This window comes from Amblyraja radiata, chromosome 47, assembly GCF_010909765.2.
Source record: "Amblyraja radiata isolate CabotCenter1 chromosome 47, sAmbRad1.1.pri, whole genome shotgun sequence".
Classification (NCBI taxonomy): Eukaryota; Metazoa; Chordata; class Chondrichthyes; order Rajiformes; family Rajidae; genus Amblyraja; species Amblyraja radiata.
The window spans coordinates 7,869,077-7,887,075 of NC_046002.1; the positions used below are offsets into that span (position 1 = coordinate 7,869,077).

Here is a 17,999-nt window from a genome sequence, read left to right on the forward strand (position 1 = left end):
ACATACCCAAGGATAGCAAAAGTCAATGTTGTGAAATTGCCCGTGGTTTTCAAGGTCATTCAATCCTCATCACTTGATACTCAGTGACAGTCCAATGTCAAGTCTATTCCAGCCACGCAGGCACTCATCTAACACGCACCATCACAACGTATTTTTAAATTGGCAAAAAGAGGAACATTTTGTGCTACAAATGAATGAGAAAATGTGAATAAAAGAGGTAAGATTTGGTTGCAATCGCCCTCGTCTGCTATCTCCGAGAGCTCAACTTCCCAAATTAGCAGCAAAATCAAGCTGGAGCACCTATCCACATTCTCCAAGGATGCTGCCTGACCTGCTGAGTTTAGTTCAGAGATACAGCGCAGAAACAGGCCCCACCGAGTCGGCGAGGACCAGTGATTCTCACGCATCAACACTGTCCTACACATACACTCGGGACAATTTACACCTGTGCCAAGCCAATTAACCTACAAACCTGCACGTCTTTGGAGTGTGGGAGGAAACCGGAGATCTCGGAGAAAACCCACGCAGGTCACGGGGAGAACGTACAAACTCCGCACAGACAGCACCGGCAGTCGGGATCTCTCTACCGCAATGCCACAAGTTAACATGTGATGAGCATCTGATGACACTGGGGCCTGTGCTCCTTGGAGTCTAGAAGAATGAGGGGGGGGGACGACACCTCATAAAATAGTACAGAGTAGTGAAAGGCCTGGATAGAGTGGATGTGGAGAGGATGTTTCCACTAGTGGGAGAGTCTAGGACCAGAGGGCACAGCCTCAGAATTAAAGGAGATCCTTTAGGAAGGAGATGAGGAGGAATTGCTATAGTCAGAGGGTGGTGAATCTGTGGAATTCTTTGCCACAGACGGCTGTGGAAGCCAAGTCGGTGGATATTTTTAAGGCAGAGATAGATTCTTGATTAGTGCGGGTGTCAGAGGTTATGGGGAGAAGGCAGGAGAATGGTGTTTGGAGGGAGAGATAGATCAGCCATGATGGAATGGCAGAGTAGACTTAATGGGCCGAATGGCCTAATTCTGCTGCTATCACTGAAGATGGGTTTCGGCCTATTTCCTTCGCTCCATAGATGCTGCTGCACCCACTGAGTTTCTCCAGCACTTTTGTCTACCTGCTGCTATCACTTATGATTTATGATCTTAGACTAATCTCCTCTGTCGGCAAGTGATGCACATCCCTCCACTTGCATGTGCCTGTCTAAAAGCCTCTTTAAATGCCGCAACCGTATCTGCCTCCACCACCACCCCTGGCAGCGCGTTCCAGGCACCCACCATTCTTTGCTCATTTCAGCCACAGGCAAGTATTGGAAGATGTACAGAATAAAATAACTATGAATATAAGCTCGCGACTGCCTCTCACGAACAACAAATTGTTCTAAATGCTGAAAAGAGCGCTCGCCACTCTTGCAAATTCGCTGCCAGACATACAAATACTGGCCTGGACGTTTACGGAAACAGAAGAGGCAAAAATATATAAAACATCCGCGAGATTCTGGTTGCAATAAAAATGTTCCAAATCAACTGAGAGTATCTAAATAATTTGCTGATTGTGACATTCAACACCTAACACTGCAAACGTCCAGAAATAGCTGCACAATGTGATTAAAACTAATTAAACCTCAATGCATATTAATGCAAATCCTTGTGAGTAGCAATAAATATTTAAATAATGGCGTAAAATATTCATAGCACAAGCGTACAATTTCCTACTGTCGGAGTTGTACGCGGCAAATAAAATGTGCAATATTAAAAAGTGCAATGAGGGAACAATTTGGAGTTTCCTGCACAATATTAAAAAAAAAAAGAAAAACTACCAGTAACGCATTTCCCACAGCATGCAAAACGGGCAACTAAACGGGACAGGGAGCAAGCACGACAATTCAGGCCACAAAACTTCCATTCCACAAAAATCACACTCTGCTGCATTACTCCTGCACCTCAGCAGAGGAAGACGGTGCTCCATCTCAACTGCACCTTTGCAGAGCTGCAGGGCAGCAGAATAATATTTCAACATGGTGTTTGTTACCTGCTGCTCCAGAAGCAGGAGTAACAGACGCCAGACCCGATTAAGACGGACCTTTTTATCACTGTACACAGCAAAACGTTATTAAACATTACATTTCACCCCCTCGACTTACTGCTATAAGCCACCCCCACCACCCTCCCCCCCCACACAGAGAGAGAGACAGAGAGAGATAGAGAGAGAGAGACAGACAGAGACACAGACAGAGAGAGAGAGACAGAGACAGAGAGAGAGACAGAGACAGACACAGAGACAGACACAGAGAGAGAGACACAGAGAGAGAGACACAGAGAGAGAGAGAGAGACACAGAGAGAGAGAGAGACACAGAGAGAGAGACAGAGAGAGAGAGAGAGACAGAGAGAGAGAGAGAGAGAGAGAGAGACGATGCCGGGTCCGAGACATATCAAAGCACCCACATGCAGTTTGCAAATCTGCCTCCATTATCAGAGTAGAACCACACGGTTTCGCCTTCTGTCCGCCTTTGTGGAGTTCGCAGGTCACTTCCCAGTCCCAAAGACGATGTGGTGGGGGGGGGGGGGGGGGGGGGAGAATAATAGCCTAATTGCCACTGGAGAGTGGGCGAGGAGGGAAGCAGAGTTGGTGAAGGGGTAGCTGGTTGGTTTGCCGGCGGGCCCTGCTTCCTGCACCACCAATCCTACGCAAAACTTCTGCAATTCAACTTTCACAATGAAACCATTTTCTTTTAAACAAAAAAAAGATATATATATGTGCACAAATCACGCCCGCGGCTGTAACATTGTTTTTTTTTTCTTTTCTAACTCCCCACCTCTGTAAAAATAAAAGCAGCAACAACAAAAAAGGGGGTAAAAGTGGGTCCAGAGAGCGTGCGGCCTACACGGTGGGAGAAAGGATGTGATGGAGGAGGAGGGGGGAGGCTGAGCGTCGGGAGCGCGCACGGTCGCTAGGCGAGGACAACAGCCGCGCATGTGCCCAGAGCCGGTAGTTGTAGTTTTCACAACCCGCTCGCTCCGCCTCCAACCGTGGACAATCATCCAGAAACGGACTACAACTCCCGGCGAGCACAGCGAAAGCAGGAGAGGGAGGGTGCCGGAGGGAGGAGGGGGTGAGCGCTGCCGGATGTTGTAGTTTTCAACACCGGCTCCCTCTGCCTGCTACTGCTGGACACCCCGCCTGCGTGGACTACACCTCCCGGCGGGCATTGCGTGTAGGGACCCAAGATGGCGGAGAGGAGGGAAGGACGGCCTGCCTAGGGGAGGGGGGTGAGCGCTGCCGGATGTTGTAGTTTTCAACTGCAGGTTCTCTGCCTGCTACTGCGGGGCAACCCCGCTTGTGCGGACTACAACTCCCGGCGGGCATTGCGTGTAGGGTCCCAAGATGGCGGAGAGGTGGGAAGGACGGCCTGTGCAGGGAGGAGGGGGGGAGGGGTGTGTGTGACTGTGACTGTGTGTGTGTGTCTGTGTGAGTGACTGTGTGTGTGAGTGAGTCTGTAACTGTGTGTGTGTGACACTGTGTGTGTCTGTGTGTGAGTGAGTCTGTAACTGTGTGTGTGTGTGACACTGTGTGTGTGACTGTGTGAGTGACTGTGTGTGAGTGACTGTGTGTGTGTCTGTAACTGTGTGTGTGTCTGTGTGACTGTGTGAGTGTGTGTGACACTGTGTGTGTGACACTGTGTGTGTGTGACTGTGAGTGACTGTGTGTGTGTCTGTAACTGTGTGTGTGTGTGACTGTGAGTGTGAGTGACTGTGTGAGTGTGTGACTGTGTGAGGCCGGATGTTGTAGTTTTCAACACCCGCTTCCTCTGCCTGCTACTGCGGGGCACCCCGCCTGCGTGGACTACAACTACCGGCGGGCAGTGAAGAGAACAAGCGGCCTGACCCGACTTACCGCCTCTGACTGACCAGGGGACAGGATAGACGAGAGAGGGAGGCCGTTTGGGATAAAGAACTGAATGTGCAAAGAACAGGAGGGGGGTGGGTGAGAGGAGAGAAAGAGCCCGAGAGCGTAAGAAGCCATGGGGAGGGGGGGGGGGTGAAGTGAAGACTTTTGAGTATTTGAGTATAGGAGCAGGGAGGTTCTACTGCAGTTGTACAGGGTCTTGGTGAGACCACACCCGGAGTATTGCGTACAGTTTTGGTCTCCTAATCTGAGGAAGGACATTCTTGCCATAGAGGGAGTACAGAGAAGGTTCACCAGACTGATTCCTGGGATGGCAGGACTTTCATATGAAGAAAGACTGGATAGACTCGGCTTGTACTCGCTAGAATTTAGTAGATTGAGGGGGGATCTTATAGAAACTTACAAAATTCTTAAGGGGTTGGACAGGCTAGATGCAGGAAGATTGTTCCCGATGTTGGGGAAGTCCAGAACAAGGGATCACAGTTTAAGGACAAGGGGGAAATCTTTTAGGACTGAGATGAGAAAAACATTTTTTATTCACACACAGAGAGTGGTGAATGTGTGGAACTCTCTGCCACAGAAGGTAGTTGAGGCCACAGTTCATTGGCTATATTTAAGAGGGAGTTAGATGTGGCCCTTGTGGCTAAAGGGATCAGGGGGTATGGAGAGAAGGCAGGTACAGGATACTGAGTTGGATGATCAGCCATGATCATATTGAGTGGCGGTGCAGGCTCGAAGGGCCGAATGGCCTCTACTCCTGCACCTATTGTCTATGTTTCTGTGTTATAGGATTAATTAGCATATTGTCCTTGGATCAATGTGCAAACATATTAATGTCCTTTTAGGAATAAAATCTTTGGACAATGTGCAAATACCTCCACACTATTTTCTAGTTTCTATGCAAAGACACAGAGAGCGTAAGCAGCGAGGGAGGGAGGGTGGAGGGGGGGAGGGGAGGGCGAGGGTTGGGGGGGGAGGTCGGACGGGGAGGGCAGGGGAGCGGTGGAGGGGGGGGGGGGAGGTGGAGTGAGGTGGCGGGAGGAGGTGGGCGGAGGAGGTGTGGGGGGGGAGGGGGGGAGGAGGGTGGGGGGGAGGAGGGGGGGGAGGGAGGTGGAGGGGGAGGAGGGTGGGGAGGGGGAGGTGGAGGGTAGGGAGGTGGAGGGGGAGGAGGGTGGGGGTGGGGAGGTGGAGGGGGAGGAGGGAGGTGGAGGGGGAGGAGGGTGGGGAGGGGGAGGTGGAGGAGGGGTAGTAGGGGGGAGTGGAGGAGGAAGGATTGAGGGAGTGGGGGAGGAGGTGGGGGAGGGGGAGTAGTAGGAGGAGGGGTAGTAGAGGGGGAGGGGTGAAGGGTGAAGTGAAGACCGGGAGCGAGCGCGCACGCGTCCCAGGGAAGGGACGGCGGACGGCGGACGGCGAGAGCCGGCACCCTTGACACATGCGCGGTGGCGGCGGCGCGCTGAACGCCGGAGAGCTCGGCTGCCGGCAACGCTCATGCGCACAAGAGAAAACACACACCACGCGCGCCGCGATTAAAAAAAAACCGCCGTCAGTGTCTGTGTGTGTGTGGGGGGGGGGTCGCCAATTGTCCGACCCCCCCTCTAGCCCCCTATTGACTGCGGGCGGGCGGGACGGACACGCGCTGCTCGCGCCCGCTGGTCATTCCCGCCCGAAGCGGCGACGTCGACGGCGGCTTCTCCTCCTCCTCCTCCCCCTCAGGTAAAAAAACCCCGCCGCCATTCGCCCTCACACCACATTAACCCTCCATTATCCCCCACACACACACAACCCGCGTGTACGTACGTTTTAGGCGAGGGATCGTCGCCACACACACAGTTAGTTACCGCCTCCTCCCTCAAGGGGGGGGGAGAAGAGAAAAAGCGCCGGCGTTTTTGATTTCCTCCGGCCGACTGGACTGGACTGGAATCTCCTCCCCTCCGAAGGGGGGAAAAAAACCGACAACAGACCTCCCCCTCTCACTCTCCCCACCCCCCCCCCTCCCGGCGACCTCCCACCGCGCGGGGGCGCTGCCGCGGCCCGGGGGCGCGCCTGCGCACTGCCGCCCCCAATATGGTGGCGGTGGCCATCTTTGATCAAGGCAAGACACGAGGTGTCAAGTCAAACAGAAGGTAATAATAATAATAATACATTTTATTTAATGGGCACCTTTCAGACATCTCAGGGACACCTTACATAGTAATCGGAATAACATATAATCGGAATATAACAAGTAATAAAGACATCACAGAGACACAAATTAAAAACAGAATTCAATCCAAAAACAGAAAATCAATACAATACCTTTTACCTTTTATTATCATTTGAACCTCACATGAGGTTCAAACGTAATTTGGTTTCTGCAGCCATACAAAAAAAAGAAACAAGACACACACCAACACAATTCAATTCACATAAACATCCAAAACTTAAACGTATCTCTCCCCTGCACTCCCCTCTCCCCCCCATGTCAGAGTCAAAGACAGAGTCAAAGCCCCCGGCGGGCGATGTTAAATGTCCCGCAGCCATTAAAGCCACGCCGGGTGATGCAAGGCCGCGCACCGGGTCTTGGTGTTGGAGCACAGTGTGAAGAAAATGTACACAAAAGGTAGACAAAAATGCTGGAGAAACTCAGCGGGCGCAGCAGCATCTATGGAGCGAAGGAAATAGGCGACGTTTCGGGCCGAAACCCTTCTTCAAACATAGACAATAGGTGCAGGAGTAGAGGCCATTCGGCCCTTCGAGCCTGCACCGCCATTCAATATGATCATGGCTGATCCTATTGGCTTCTCTCCATACCCCCTGATCCCTTTAGCCACAAGGGCCACATCTAACACCCTCTTAAATATAGCCAATGAACTGTGGCTTCAACTACCTTCTGCGGGAGGGAATTCCACAGATTCACCACTCTCTGTGTGAAAAAAGTTTTCCTCATCTCGGACCTAAAAGATTTCCCCTTTATCCTTAAACTGTGACCCCTTGTTCTGGACTTCCCCAACATCGGGAACAATCTTCCTGCATCTAGCCTGTCCAACCCTTTAAGAATTTTGTACGTTTCTATAAGATCCCCCCTCAATCTTCTAAATTGCTGATCATCCAACTCAGTATCCTGTACCTGCCTTCTCTCCATACCCCCTGATCCCTTTAGTCACAAGGGTCACATCTAACTCCCTCTTAAATATAGCTTTTCAAGTTTTCAAGAAGGAACTGTGCAGATGCTGGAAAATCGAAGGTAGACACAAAAATGCTGGAGAAACTCAGCGGGTGCAGCAGCATCTATGGATCGAAGGAAATAGGTAACGTTTCGGGCCGAAACCCTTCTTCAGACTGAAAACCACCTCCAGTTTAAATTCCATTTGGAATATTTTGGAGGACCAAGAAACCAAGACTGAAGAAGTCTGAAGAAGGGTTTCGGCCCAGAAACGTTACCTATTTCCTTCGCTCCATAGATGCTGCTGCACCCGCTGGGTTTCTCCAGCATTTTTGTGTACCGTCAAGTCAAGTTTATTCGTCACATACACATACGAGATTAGATTAGATTAGATTCAACTTTATTGGCATTGCACAAATATGAGTACAACGAAATGCAGTTTAGCATCTAATCAGAGTGCAAAGTAGTAAAAAATACTGGTTAAAACAATATGTACAATGTGATGAATTCAAGTCAAGTTTATTCGTCACATACACATACGAGATGTGTAGTGAAATGAAAAGTGGCATTGCTCGCGGACTTTGTGCAAAAAGACAAACAAACTACAAACAGAATCACATATTCTTTTACATGTTGTGGGCGGAAGGAAAAAGGTTCCGTAAAGTTAGTCCCTGATGAGATAGGAGTTTACAGTCCGAATTAAACTAGTACATAGGCAAATAAATATATACAGATATATTACAGTGAAATGAAAATATTGTTGTATTGTATTCAATTTATTGTCATTATCTCATAAGAGACATCAAAATGGATTTTCCTTACAGTCAAGTAACATAAAAATAAATAATAAATAAATAAAACATTAAAACACGGAAGACCACGACACAACATAACCCCACAGTGGCACCAAAGTTGAGGAAGGTACCATAGTCCAGCCAGCCTCCCCGCCGATCTTCCCAGATGGTCGCCCGTGGTCGGGGCCTCCCGAGCACCCGCAGTCACCGCCACGGTCGGCCCGATACTCAGGCCCTCGCGCCGGGAACGATGAAACCCCGACGGAGAACATCCTCAGCGGCCGGGACCTCCAGATCAGCCGCCTCCCACCGTGGTCCGCGGCTCCCGAGTCCACAGGCCGAGCCGGGCGGAGTCGCAAAAAGTGGCAATGCTCGTGGACTTTGTGCAAAAAAACAGACAAACAAACTACAAACAGAATGGAACAGAATCACATATTCTTAAATATTGTGGGCGGAAGGAAAAAGGGGGAAAAAAACAGCAATTAAAACAAAAAGCAGTAGAGTGGTTCAGTAAAGTTAGTCCCTGGTGACATAGGAGTTTACAGTCCTAATGGCCTCTGGGAAGAAACTCCTTCTCAACCTCTCCGTTCTCACAGCATGGCAACGGAGGCGTTTGCCTGACCGTAGCAGCTGGAACAGACCGTTGCAGGGGTGGAAGGGGTCTCCCATGATCTTATTGGCTCTGGAGTTGCACCTCCTGATGTATAGTTCCTGCAGAGGGGCGAGTGAAGTTCCCATAGTGCGTTCGGCTGAACGCACTGCTCTCTGCAGAGCCTTCTTGTCCTGGGCAGAGCAATTCCCAAACCAGATTATAATATTTCCGGACAAGATGCTTTCCACAGACGCAGAGTAGAAGCACTGGAGATCCTCTGAGACACTTTGAATTTCCTCAATTGCCTGAGGTGGTAAAGGCGCTGCCTTGCCTTACTCACGAGTGCTGCGGCGTGTGATATCCATGTCATATCCTCAGAGATGTGGACTCCCAGGTATTTAAAACAGCTCACCCTATCCACAGTGTCCCCATTTATCCTCAATGGTGTGCACGTCCTCGGATGATGTGCCCTCCTAAAGTCCACGATCAGCTCCTTAGTTTTTTTGATGTTCAGTAGTAGTAAGTAGAAATCAGGCCATTCGGGCCAGCACCGTCATTCGATATTTCAAGTCAAGTCAAGTCACATTTATTTATATAGCACATTTAAAAAACAACTCTCGTTGACCAAAGTGCTTTACATTTGTTATAAGAATAGTATACACAAGCAAACTACATACATATATACAATATATTATCATGGCTGATCATCCAGAATCAGTTGCACAAAGACCCATCATTTATATACTTTTATAATTTATAAATCAGCCTCTGTACTCCACAATCTGAGATTTGCAATAGTAAAAAAGTAAAAAAATCACATGTGGTTAAAGTGCACATTGTCAGATTTTAATATAGGATAGAATAGAATGCCATTTATTGTCATTAAAACAGCTTGGTTTGAACGAAATTGCATTTTTTTCAGTCTTAACATTACGGAAAAAAACAAGACACACACTTTACATAAACATCCATCACAGTGAATCTCCTCACACCTCCTCACTGTGATGGAAGGCAAAAGCCTTATCTCTTCCCTTTGTTCTTCAATTTAATAATTTCAGGTAGTCCCTGACTTCTCCCTCTTTCCCCTCCCCTTCCCAGCTCTCCCACAGCCCACTGTCTCCGCCAAAGATCCAAAGAAAGATCTTCCTTTATTCTTCCCGCGCTCTCCCCCACCCCCGCATCAGTCTGAAGAAGGGTCTCCACCTGAAACTTCGCCTTTTTCCTTCGCTCCATAGATGCTGCCTCACCCGCTGAGTTTCTCCAGCATTTTGCGTCTGCCTTCGATTTAAACCAGCATCTGCAGTTCTTTCCTACACAGGTAACAAATGTGGTTAGCCTGTGTTCCATGATGGGCCGAATGGCCTAATTCTGCTCCTTGAACTTATGAATGACACACAGATAATACAATAATCGATAATACAAACATAGTAGCGCAAAACTGAAGTGCCTAGTGCAACAAAAAAAAGTCCGTAGAAGGTCACAGTTGCGGAGGTCAGTGTTGTACAGGGTTCAGGAGCCTGATGGTTGTTGGGAAGAAGCTGTTCTTGAAGCTCGAGGTCACGGTTTTCAGGCTCCTGTACCTTCTTCCTGATGGTAGCAGCGAGATGAGAGCGTGGCCAGGGTGGTGTGGGTCCTTGTTGATGCTGACTGTCATTTTGAGGCAGCGACTCCTGTAGGTCCCTTCGATAAGGTTAATTCCCGGATTGGCGGGACTGTCATATACAAGGTTAATTCCTGGGATGGCGGGACTGTCACATGCTGAGAGAATGGAACAGCTGGGCTTGTACACTCTGGAGTTTAGAAGGATGAGAGGGCATCTCATTGAAACATATATAAAATTGTTAAGGACTTGGACACACTAGAGGCAGGAAACATGTTCCCGATGTTGGGGGAGTCCAGAACCAGAGGTCACAGTTTAAGAATAAGGAGTAAGCCATTTAGAACGGAGACGAGGAAACACTTTTTCTCACAGAGAGTGGTGAGTCTGTGGAATTCTCTGCCTCAAGAGGGTGGAGGCAGGTTCTCTGGATGCTTTCAAGAGAGAGCTAGATAGGGCTCTTAAAAGTAGCGGAGTCAGGGGATATGGGGAGAAGGCAGGAACTGGGTACTGATTGTGGATGATCAGCCATGATCACATTGAATGGCGGTGCTGGCTCGAAGGGCCGAATGACCTACTCCTACACCTATTGTCTATTGATATTGGGAAGGTCAGTACCTGTGAAGGACCGGGGCAGTGTCCACCACTCTCTGTTAAACTAATCACTGTTAAACCTGACGGCAACACCGACTCCTAAGGATCAGACGTTTAGATTTAAAATAAAGTTTAAATATCAGGCAGAATTCCCAAGACTGACGAACAGAGTAAGTGTTCAAAAGGGAACTGCAGATGCTGGAATATCGAAGGTACACAAAATTGCTGGAGGAACTCAGCGGGTGCAGCAGCATCTATGGAGCGGAGGAACAGAGTAAGTGGGTCTGTGTGCGCTGTCTCCTCGAGTATATAAAGACACAGGTTCAATTTTGGAAAGGCCCTACAACCCCCACAATTAAAATGTGGATTACGGAAATGTCGGAGACCCTATACTTAGAAAGAATTAGACTTGTCTTAATGGACAAACAAGATCTTTTCCATAAAATTTGGGCTCCATTCATTAACTATCTGAAGGGATAGATTGGCACAGCACGAGGACCCAGCTGAAACTTGAACTCAGGAATAGATGAAAAGCTATACTTTATAACCTACGAACCTATCTCCATTGATGTATTACAGGTAACCCATTCCACCTCCCTTGTTTTTCTGTTGTGTTTTTTTTTTTGCTTTCTTTTTTATTTGTAACTTTCTACCCTCTCTTTTTCCCTCTTTCTATAAAAAATAAAAACACTAGAAGCAGAAGTAATTGATAATGGAAAATTTTAATAATGTATGACTGATGTATATGAAAAGTTTTTTTACTATAATATGTAACTACATTTTATAATATGTCTACTTCTAATAAATAAATAAATAAATAAATAAAATGAAAATAGACACAGGTTGTCGGAGCGAGTCGTCTCTGGCACACAGCGGGAGTGACCGGCTGTGGAGAAGGGACAGGATGTTCAGGAGAGTGTTTCTCGTTTGCTGTTTATCCCTCCCCACTCTGGGACAGGGTAGGTACCAGGGCAGTTCAGGGGGGCCGGAGGGGGGGGAGGCTTTGTGTCACCAACGGGGAAAGTCTGGGAACAAGAGCCCCAGTGGATGTTTAAGTAGGAACTGCAGATGCTGGAAAATCGAAGGTAGACAAAAATGCTGGAGAAACTCAGCGGGTGAGGCAACATCTATGGAGCGAAGGAAATAGGCAGCGTTTTCGGTCGGGACCCTTCTTCAGACTGATGTGAGGGTGGGGGGGGGAAGAAGAAAGGAAGAGGCGGAGACAGTGGGCTGAGGGTGAGCTGGGAAGGGGAGGAGAAAGCCGGGACTACCTGAAACTGGAGAAGTCAATGTTCATACCAATGACCCTATAGCGAGCAAGATAGACCATTCGACGAAAAAGACCTAGTGCGGCCATGGGCAGATTCATGGGTAATTTTCGGCCCCCTTTCCGTAACCGGCTTCCGTCTCCGCACCAAAGATCCAATAGCGGAGCAAAGCTACTAGTGCGGGGACGGAAGCCGGTTACGGAAACATCTTTGGTTCTTTGGTAAAAATCTTCTCCTCATTTTCAGAATTATAATTTATGAACACAAACTGTTCCCCCGCAACGTTGATTACACTGCGAGTCGGGTCGGGTCGGGTTACTGAAATGGATGCAAAAAAGGCCCACGTTCCGCTCTGTTGCGTACTACACGTCAGCCCATTGCATTTAGCAGGCGTGGTCTATCTTGCTCCGCTATAGGATCTTTGGTTCATACCGCTGGGGTGGATGGTCAGACATGGTGGGGAACTTTGGACAACACAAGCGGGACCTTTGCGAGCGAGGGGAGATGGGCAGTGAGGAGGGAGACCATCCTCGGGTCCTCTTGTGTCCTGAGTCACAGGACATGTCCACTCTCCTTCTTGTTCCCTCGCCCACCGTCCCACCCTCGACCTCTCCCACTGCCAGGGGGAGGCCAAACACAAACGAGAGGATCTGAACCTCACATTCCCACCTGGACCATCCTCAACCTGTCAGACGAGGAGGGGTAATTGGGGCAATTGCAAGCTGTAACCAAAGGGTCAGTTATATGCTGGGGTCAAGGAGAGAGCGTTCACGTCACGGCCCTGTTTCCACCAATCTTTCCAACACCACGCACAAGAAGCACAAGACAGACACCATTGTATGCAGATGGCGAGACGTGTGTTCAGCTCTGGCTGAATAATTTCTAACTTGTGTGTGGGCTCGACAAGAAGAAGTTATATGCTCACCCCCTGCCTCCCAGCCTTGGGACGATGGCACAGCGGTAGAGCTGCTGCCTCACAGCGCCAGAGACCAGAGTTCCATCCTGACTACAGGTGCTGTCTGTACGGAGTTTGTACGCTCTCTCCGTAATCTCCAAGCGCAGGCTCGGCGATCGTTTCGCTGAACACCTCGGCTCAGTCCACCTGAACGTACCTGATCTCCCGGTGGCCCAGCACTTCAACTCCCCCTCCCATTCCCACACTGACCTTTCTGTCCTGGGCCTCCTCCACTGTCAGAGTGAGGCCCAGCGCACAAATTGGAGGAACAGCACCTCATATTTCGCTTGGGCAGCTTCCACCCCAGCGGTATGAACATTGACTTCTCCAACTTCAAGTATCCCTTGCTTTCCCCCTCTCTCCATCCCCTCCCCAGTTCTCCCACCAGTTGGACTGTCTCCAACTACATTTTATCTGTTTGCTTTGTTGTCCCCTTCTCCCAACTATCAATGATCTGTTCTACGTGTTCCTTGATCCCCATCCCCTTTGATGTCTTGTTTTCACATCTTACCCTTCCTTATCTCTGTGTCTCCCTCTCCCATGGCTCTGTCTGAAGAAGGGTCTCGACCAGAAACGTCACCTTTTCCTTCACTCCAGCCCTTGCTTCCCTATCTCTCCATCCCCTCCGTCTTCCCAGTTCTCCCACCAGTCTTACTGTCTCCGACTACATTTTATCTCTGAAGTTTGAAGAAGGGTCTCGACCCGAAACGTCACCCATTCCTTCTCTCCAGAGATGCTGCCTGTCCCGCTGAGTTACTCCAGCATTTTGTGTCCATCTGCCTGTGACCTGCGTGGGTTTTCTCCGGGTGCTCCGGTTTCCTCCCACACTCCAAAGACGTACAAGTTTGTCGGTTCATTGGCTTGGTTAAATAGTCCTTAGTGTGTAGGATAGTGCTAGTGTGTACGGGGATCGCTGGTCAGCGCGGACTCTGTGGGCCGAACTGCCTGTTTCCGTGCTGTATCTCTAAACTAGGCGTACAGTGTGAGTGCGAGGGTGGGGGGGGGGGGGGGGGGACTGGGGGATTTGTGGGCATACCTGGTAGAAGACGGGCAATGTCATAGCGGCGCAGCGGGTAGAGCTGCTGCCTCATGGTGCTGGAGACCCGGGTTCCATCCTGACTTAGTGACCTAATGTTGTCCTGAATTAGATGACGTGGCCAGAGGGGTCTCAGTGGAGAAGACCCTGCCCTACGTTGGGTCGCTGATGGAGGGGGAGAGGGCAACTCTACAAACCCGGGGAGGTCTCGCCAAGAGGAAGCTGACCTTCACCTTTCCCCGCGAGTGCCCGGACGGCCGCAACATTGGCATCATCTGCCGGTACGTGGGGCAGAGGAAGAGCGACCCTCCCGACTTGCGACCCGGCACCAACTTCAAACAACTTCTCCGCCAGGCCGACGCGCTGCAGAGAATGGAGGACGCGTACGCCAAGTGTTGCGGTGGTCACAACAGGTGGACGCGGCTGCATTGTGCACTGGCCGGGGTGAGGATCCGCGATGCCCATCGTACCGCCCGGGGCAGGGAGGAGATCTTGTGTTGGGTGGGAGCCTTCTATAGAAACATAGACAATAGGTGCAGGAGTAGAGGCCATTCAGCCCTTCGAGCCTGCACCGCCATTCAATATGATCATGGCTGATCATCCAACTCAGTATCCAGTACCTGCCTTCTCTCTTGGTTCTTGGTTTCTTGGTCCTACAAAATATTCCAAATGGAATTTAAACTGGAGGTGGTGAAGGGAGGGATTAAGCCAGAAAGGGTTATTGGGAAGAAAGAGCTACTTTAAATTTAGTTGCATCTGGTTGGGTAACTATAGTAGGGTGAAGATTATTCCATGCTTTAATTGTGCGGGGGAAGAACGAATTGGTGTACACATCTCTCCATACCCCCTGATCCCTTTAGCCACAAGGGCCACATCTAACCCCCTCTTAAATATAGCCAATGAACTGTGGCCTCAACTACCTTCTGTGGCAGAGAATTCCACAGATTCACCACTCTGTGTGGGAAAAAAAAATGTTTTTCTCATCTCAGTCCTAAAAGATTTCCCCCTTATCCTTAAACTGTGACCCCTTGTTCTGGACTTTCCCAACATCGGGAACAATCTTCCTGCATCTAGCCTGTCCAACCCCTTAAGAATTATGTAAGTTTCTATAAGATCCCCCCTCAATCTTCTAAATTCTAGCGAGTACAAGCCGAGTCTATCCAGTCTTTCTTCATATGAAAGTCCTGACATCCCAAGAATCAGTCTGGTGAACCTTCTCTGTACTCCCTCTATCAAACACAACTGAGATTTCCCAGTGAGGCAAAGTAAGTGCAGGTTAGCATCTATGGAGAAGGGACAAAGTGCTGGAGTAACTCAGCGGGTCAGGCAGCATCTATGGAGATGGGACAAAGTGCTGGAGTAACTCTGCGGGTCAGGCAGCATCTATGGAGAAGACACAAAGTGCTAGAGTAACTCAGTGGGTCAGGCAGCATCTATGGAGAAAAGACAAGGTGCTGGAGTAACTCAGCGGGTCAGGCAGCATCTATGGAGAAGGGACAAAGTGCTGGAGTAACTCTGCAGGTCAGGCAGCATCTATGGAGAAGACACAAAGTGCTAGAGTAACTCAGTGGGTCAGGCAGCATCTATGGAGAAAAGACAAGGTGCTGGAGTAACTCAGTGGGTCAGGCAGCATCTATGGAGAAGGGACAAAGTGCTGGAGTAACTCTGCAGGTCAGGCAGCATCTATGGAGAAGACACAAAGTGCTAGAGTAACTCAGTGGGTCAGGCAGCATCTATGGAGAAGGAACAAGGTGCTAGAGTAACTCAGTGGGTCAGGCAGCATCTATGGAGAAAACTGAAGGGTCTGTACCTATACTGTACTGTTCTATGTTGCACAGAGTCATGAGGAGCTTAGACTTATCGCCAGGGTCACGGACTCCAACACCAGAGGGCACAGGTTCTACGGTGAGAGGGGAAAGTTCAAACAGGAACCGGTGGGGCAGGGTTTTCACACAGGGAGTGGTGGGTACATGGAACCAGCTGCCAGAGGAAGTCGTTGAGGCAAGGACTATAACAGCATTTAAAAGACATCTGGACAGATACATGGAGAGGAAATGTTAAGAAGGATATGAGCCAAACTTGGGCAGGTGGGACTAGTAGGGATGGGACATCTTGGTCGGTGTGGGCCGAAGGGCCTGTTTCCGTGCTGTGTTGCACAATGATTCTCAGTGGGTTCAGCCTGGTTTGGTACCTGGGTTAGTATGGATGGGTTGGGCCGAAGGGCATGTTTCTCTGCTGTTTCAACCTGAATCCCTGACGTCTCTTTCAGTGGATGAATTCACTGGACCAGTACTGTGATGAAGAACTCTTGGTCATTACCTTATGGTACGAGTGCTGCAAGCTGTGGGGGAATAAGAGATTCGACTGCTTCACGCAGGCAGCGCCCTCTCGGAGCTACATACCCTGATCCCCGGACACTGACTTCCTTCCCGGATAGAACATCCAGCTCCTTCACCAGTTGCTTTCAGATGCATTTGTTTCCTGCTTTCTTTTCTGTGAATTGGATCTCTTGAATTGAATTGGATTTGAATTGAATTTCCATTTTGTCCCTTGAATTTGAATTGAATTGAATTGTATCCCTTGAATTGAATTGTGTGGATTGAATTGAATTCCCTTCTGTGAATTGGATCATTTGGATTTGAATTGAATTTCCATCGTGTCCCTTGAATTTGAATTGTATCCCTTGAATTGAATTGAATTTATGTTGAATTGAATTGTATCAAATGAATTGAATTGTGTGGATTGAGTTGAATTCCCTTCTGTGAATTAGATCTTTTGAATTTTATTGAATTGCTATTGTATACCTTGAATTTGCATTGAATTGTATCCCTTGAATTAAATTTGGATTTAATGGAATTTGAAATTGAATTGGTCCCTTGAATTGAATTTCTTTCTGTGATTTGTATACCTCGTTCAATCGTTTTTCTTTCAGACTAATGTTTAACGCTAATAAAAGTTGTTTAGCAAAGCAGCAACGCTGTGTTCCTGTATCGTTCCGTCCTGTTCTTTTCCTAATGATAGCTGGAAAGTTGCCAGTCTGAAGTCCCGACACGAAACGTCACCTAACCACGTTCTCCAGAGACACTGAAACAAGGAACAGCAGATGCTGGTTTACAAAGAAGGACACAAAGTGCATGGGTGGCTCAGTGGGTCAGGCAACCATATAACCATATAATATAACAATTACAGCACGGAAACAGGCTATCTCGACCCCTCTAGTCCGTGCCGAACACATAATCTCCCCTAGTCCCATATACCTGCGCTCAGACCATAACCCTCCATTCCTTTCCCATCCATATAACTATCCAATTCATTTTTAAATGATAAAAAGAACCTGCCTCCACCACCTTCACTGGAAGCTCATTCCACACAGCTACCACTCTCTGAGTAAAGAAGTTCCCCCTCATGTTACCCCTAAACTTCAGTCCCTTAATTCTCAAGTCATGTCCCCTTGTTTGAATCTTCCCTACTCTCAGTGGGAAAAGCTTTTCCACGTCAACTCTGTCTATCCCTCTCATCATTTTAAAAACCTCTATCAAGTCCCCCCTTAACCTTCTGCGCTCCAAAGAATAAAGCCCTAACTTGTTCAACCTTTCTCTGTAACTTAGTTGCTGAAACCCAGGCAACATTCTAGTAAATCTCCTCTGTACTCTCTCTATTTTGTTGACATCCTTCCTATAATTAGGCGACCAAAATTGTACACCATACTCCAGAATTGGCCTCACCAATGCCTTGTACAATTTTAACATTACATCCCAACTTCTATACTCAATGCTCTGATTTATAAAGGCCAGCACACCAAAAGCTTTCTTTACCACCCTATCTACATGAGATTCCACTTTCATGGAACTGTGCAGTTATTCCCAGATCCCTCTGTTCACCTACATTCTTCAATTCCCTACCATTTACCATGTACGTCCTATTTTGATTTGTCCTGCCAAGATGTAGCACCTCACACTTATCAGCATTAAACTCCATCTGCCATCTTTCAGCCCACTCTTCCAACTGGCATAAATCTCTCTGTAGACTTTGAAACTCTTCTTCATTACCCGCAACCCCACCTATCTTAGTATCATCTGCATACTTACTAATCCAATTTACCACAC

The 17,999-nt window shown here is 48.6% G+C and overlaps 2 protein-coding genes across 2 annotated transcripts in view; one reads left to right on the forward strand and one right to left on the reverse strand.

Moving 5' to 3' along the window:
* adar (adenosine deaminase RNA specific) overlaps nucleotides 1–2,651 on the reverse strand; it is a 68,190-nt gene extending 65,539 nt beyond the window's left edge. Inside the window, exon 1 of the mRNA XM_033015911.1 lies at nucleotides 2,454–2,651. The gene's annotated coding sequence lies outside the window, so the exon portion shown is untranslated. The remainder of the gene's footprint in view (nucleotides 1–2,453) is intronic.
* A 7,089-nt stretch (nucleotides 2,652–9,740) lies between these two features.
* LOC116968924 (extracellular matrix protein 1-like) lies at nucleotides 9,741–16,868 on the forward strand. The gene is made up of 3 exons (XM_033015914.1): nucleotides 9,741–9,761; nucleotides 14,006–14,337; nucleotides 16,163–16,868. The coding sequence occupies exons 2-3, from the start codon at nucleotides 14,062–14,064 to the stop codon at nucleotides 16,298–16,300; spliced, it is 414 nt and encodes a 137-aa protein (XP_032871805.1). The 5' UTR covers nucleotides 9,741–9,761; nucleotides 14,006–14,061; the 3' UTR covers nucleotides 16,301–16,868.
* The last annotated feature ends 1,131 nt before the right edge of the window (nucleotides 16,869–17,999 follow it).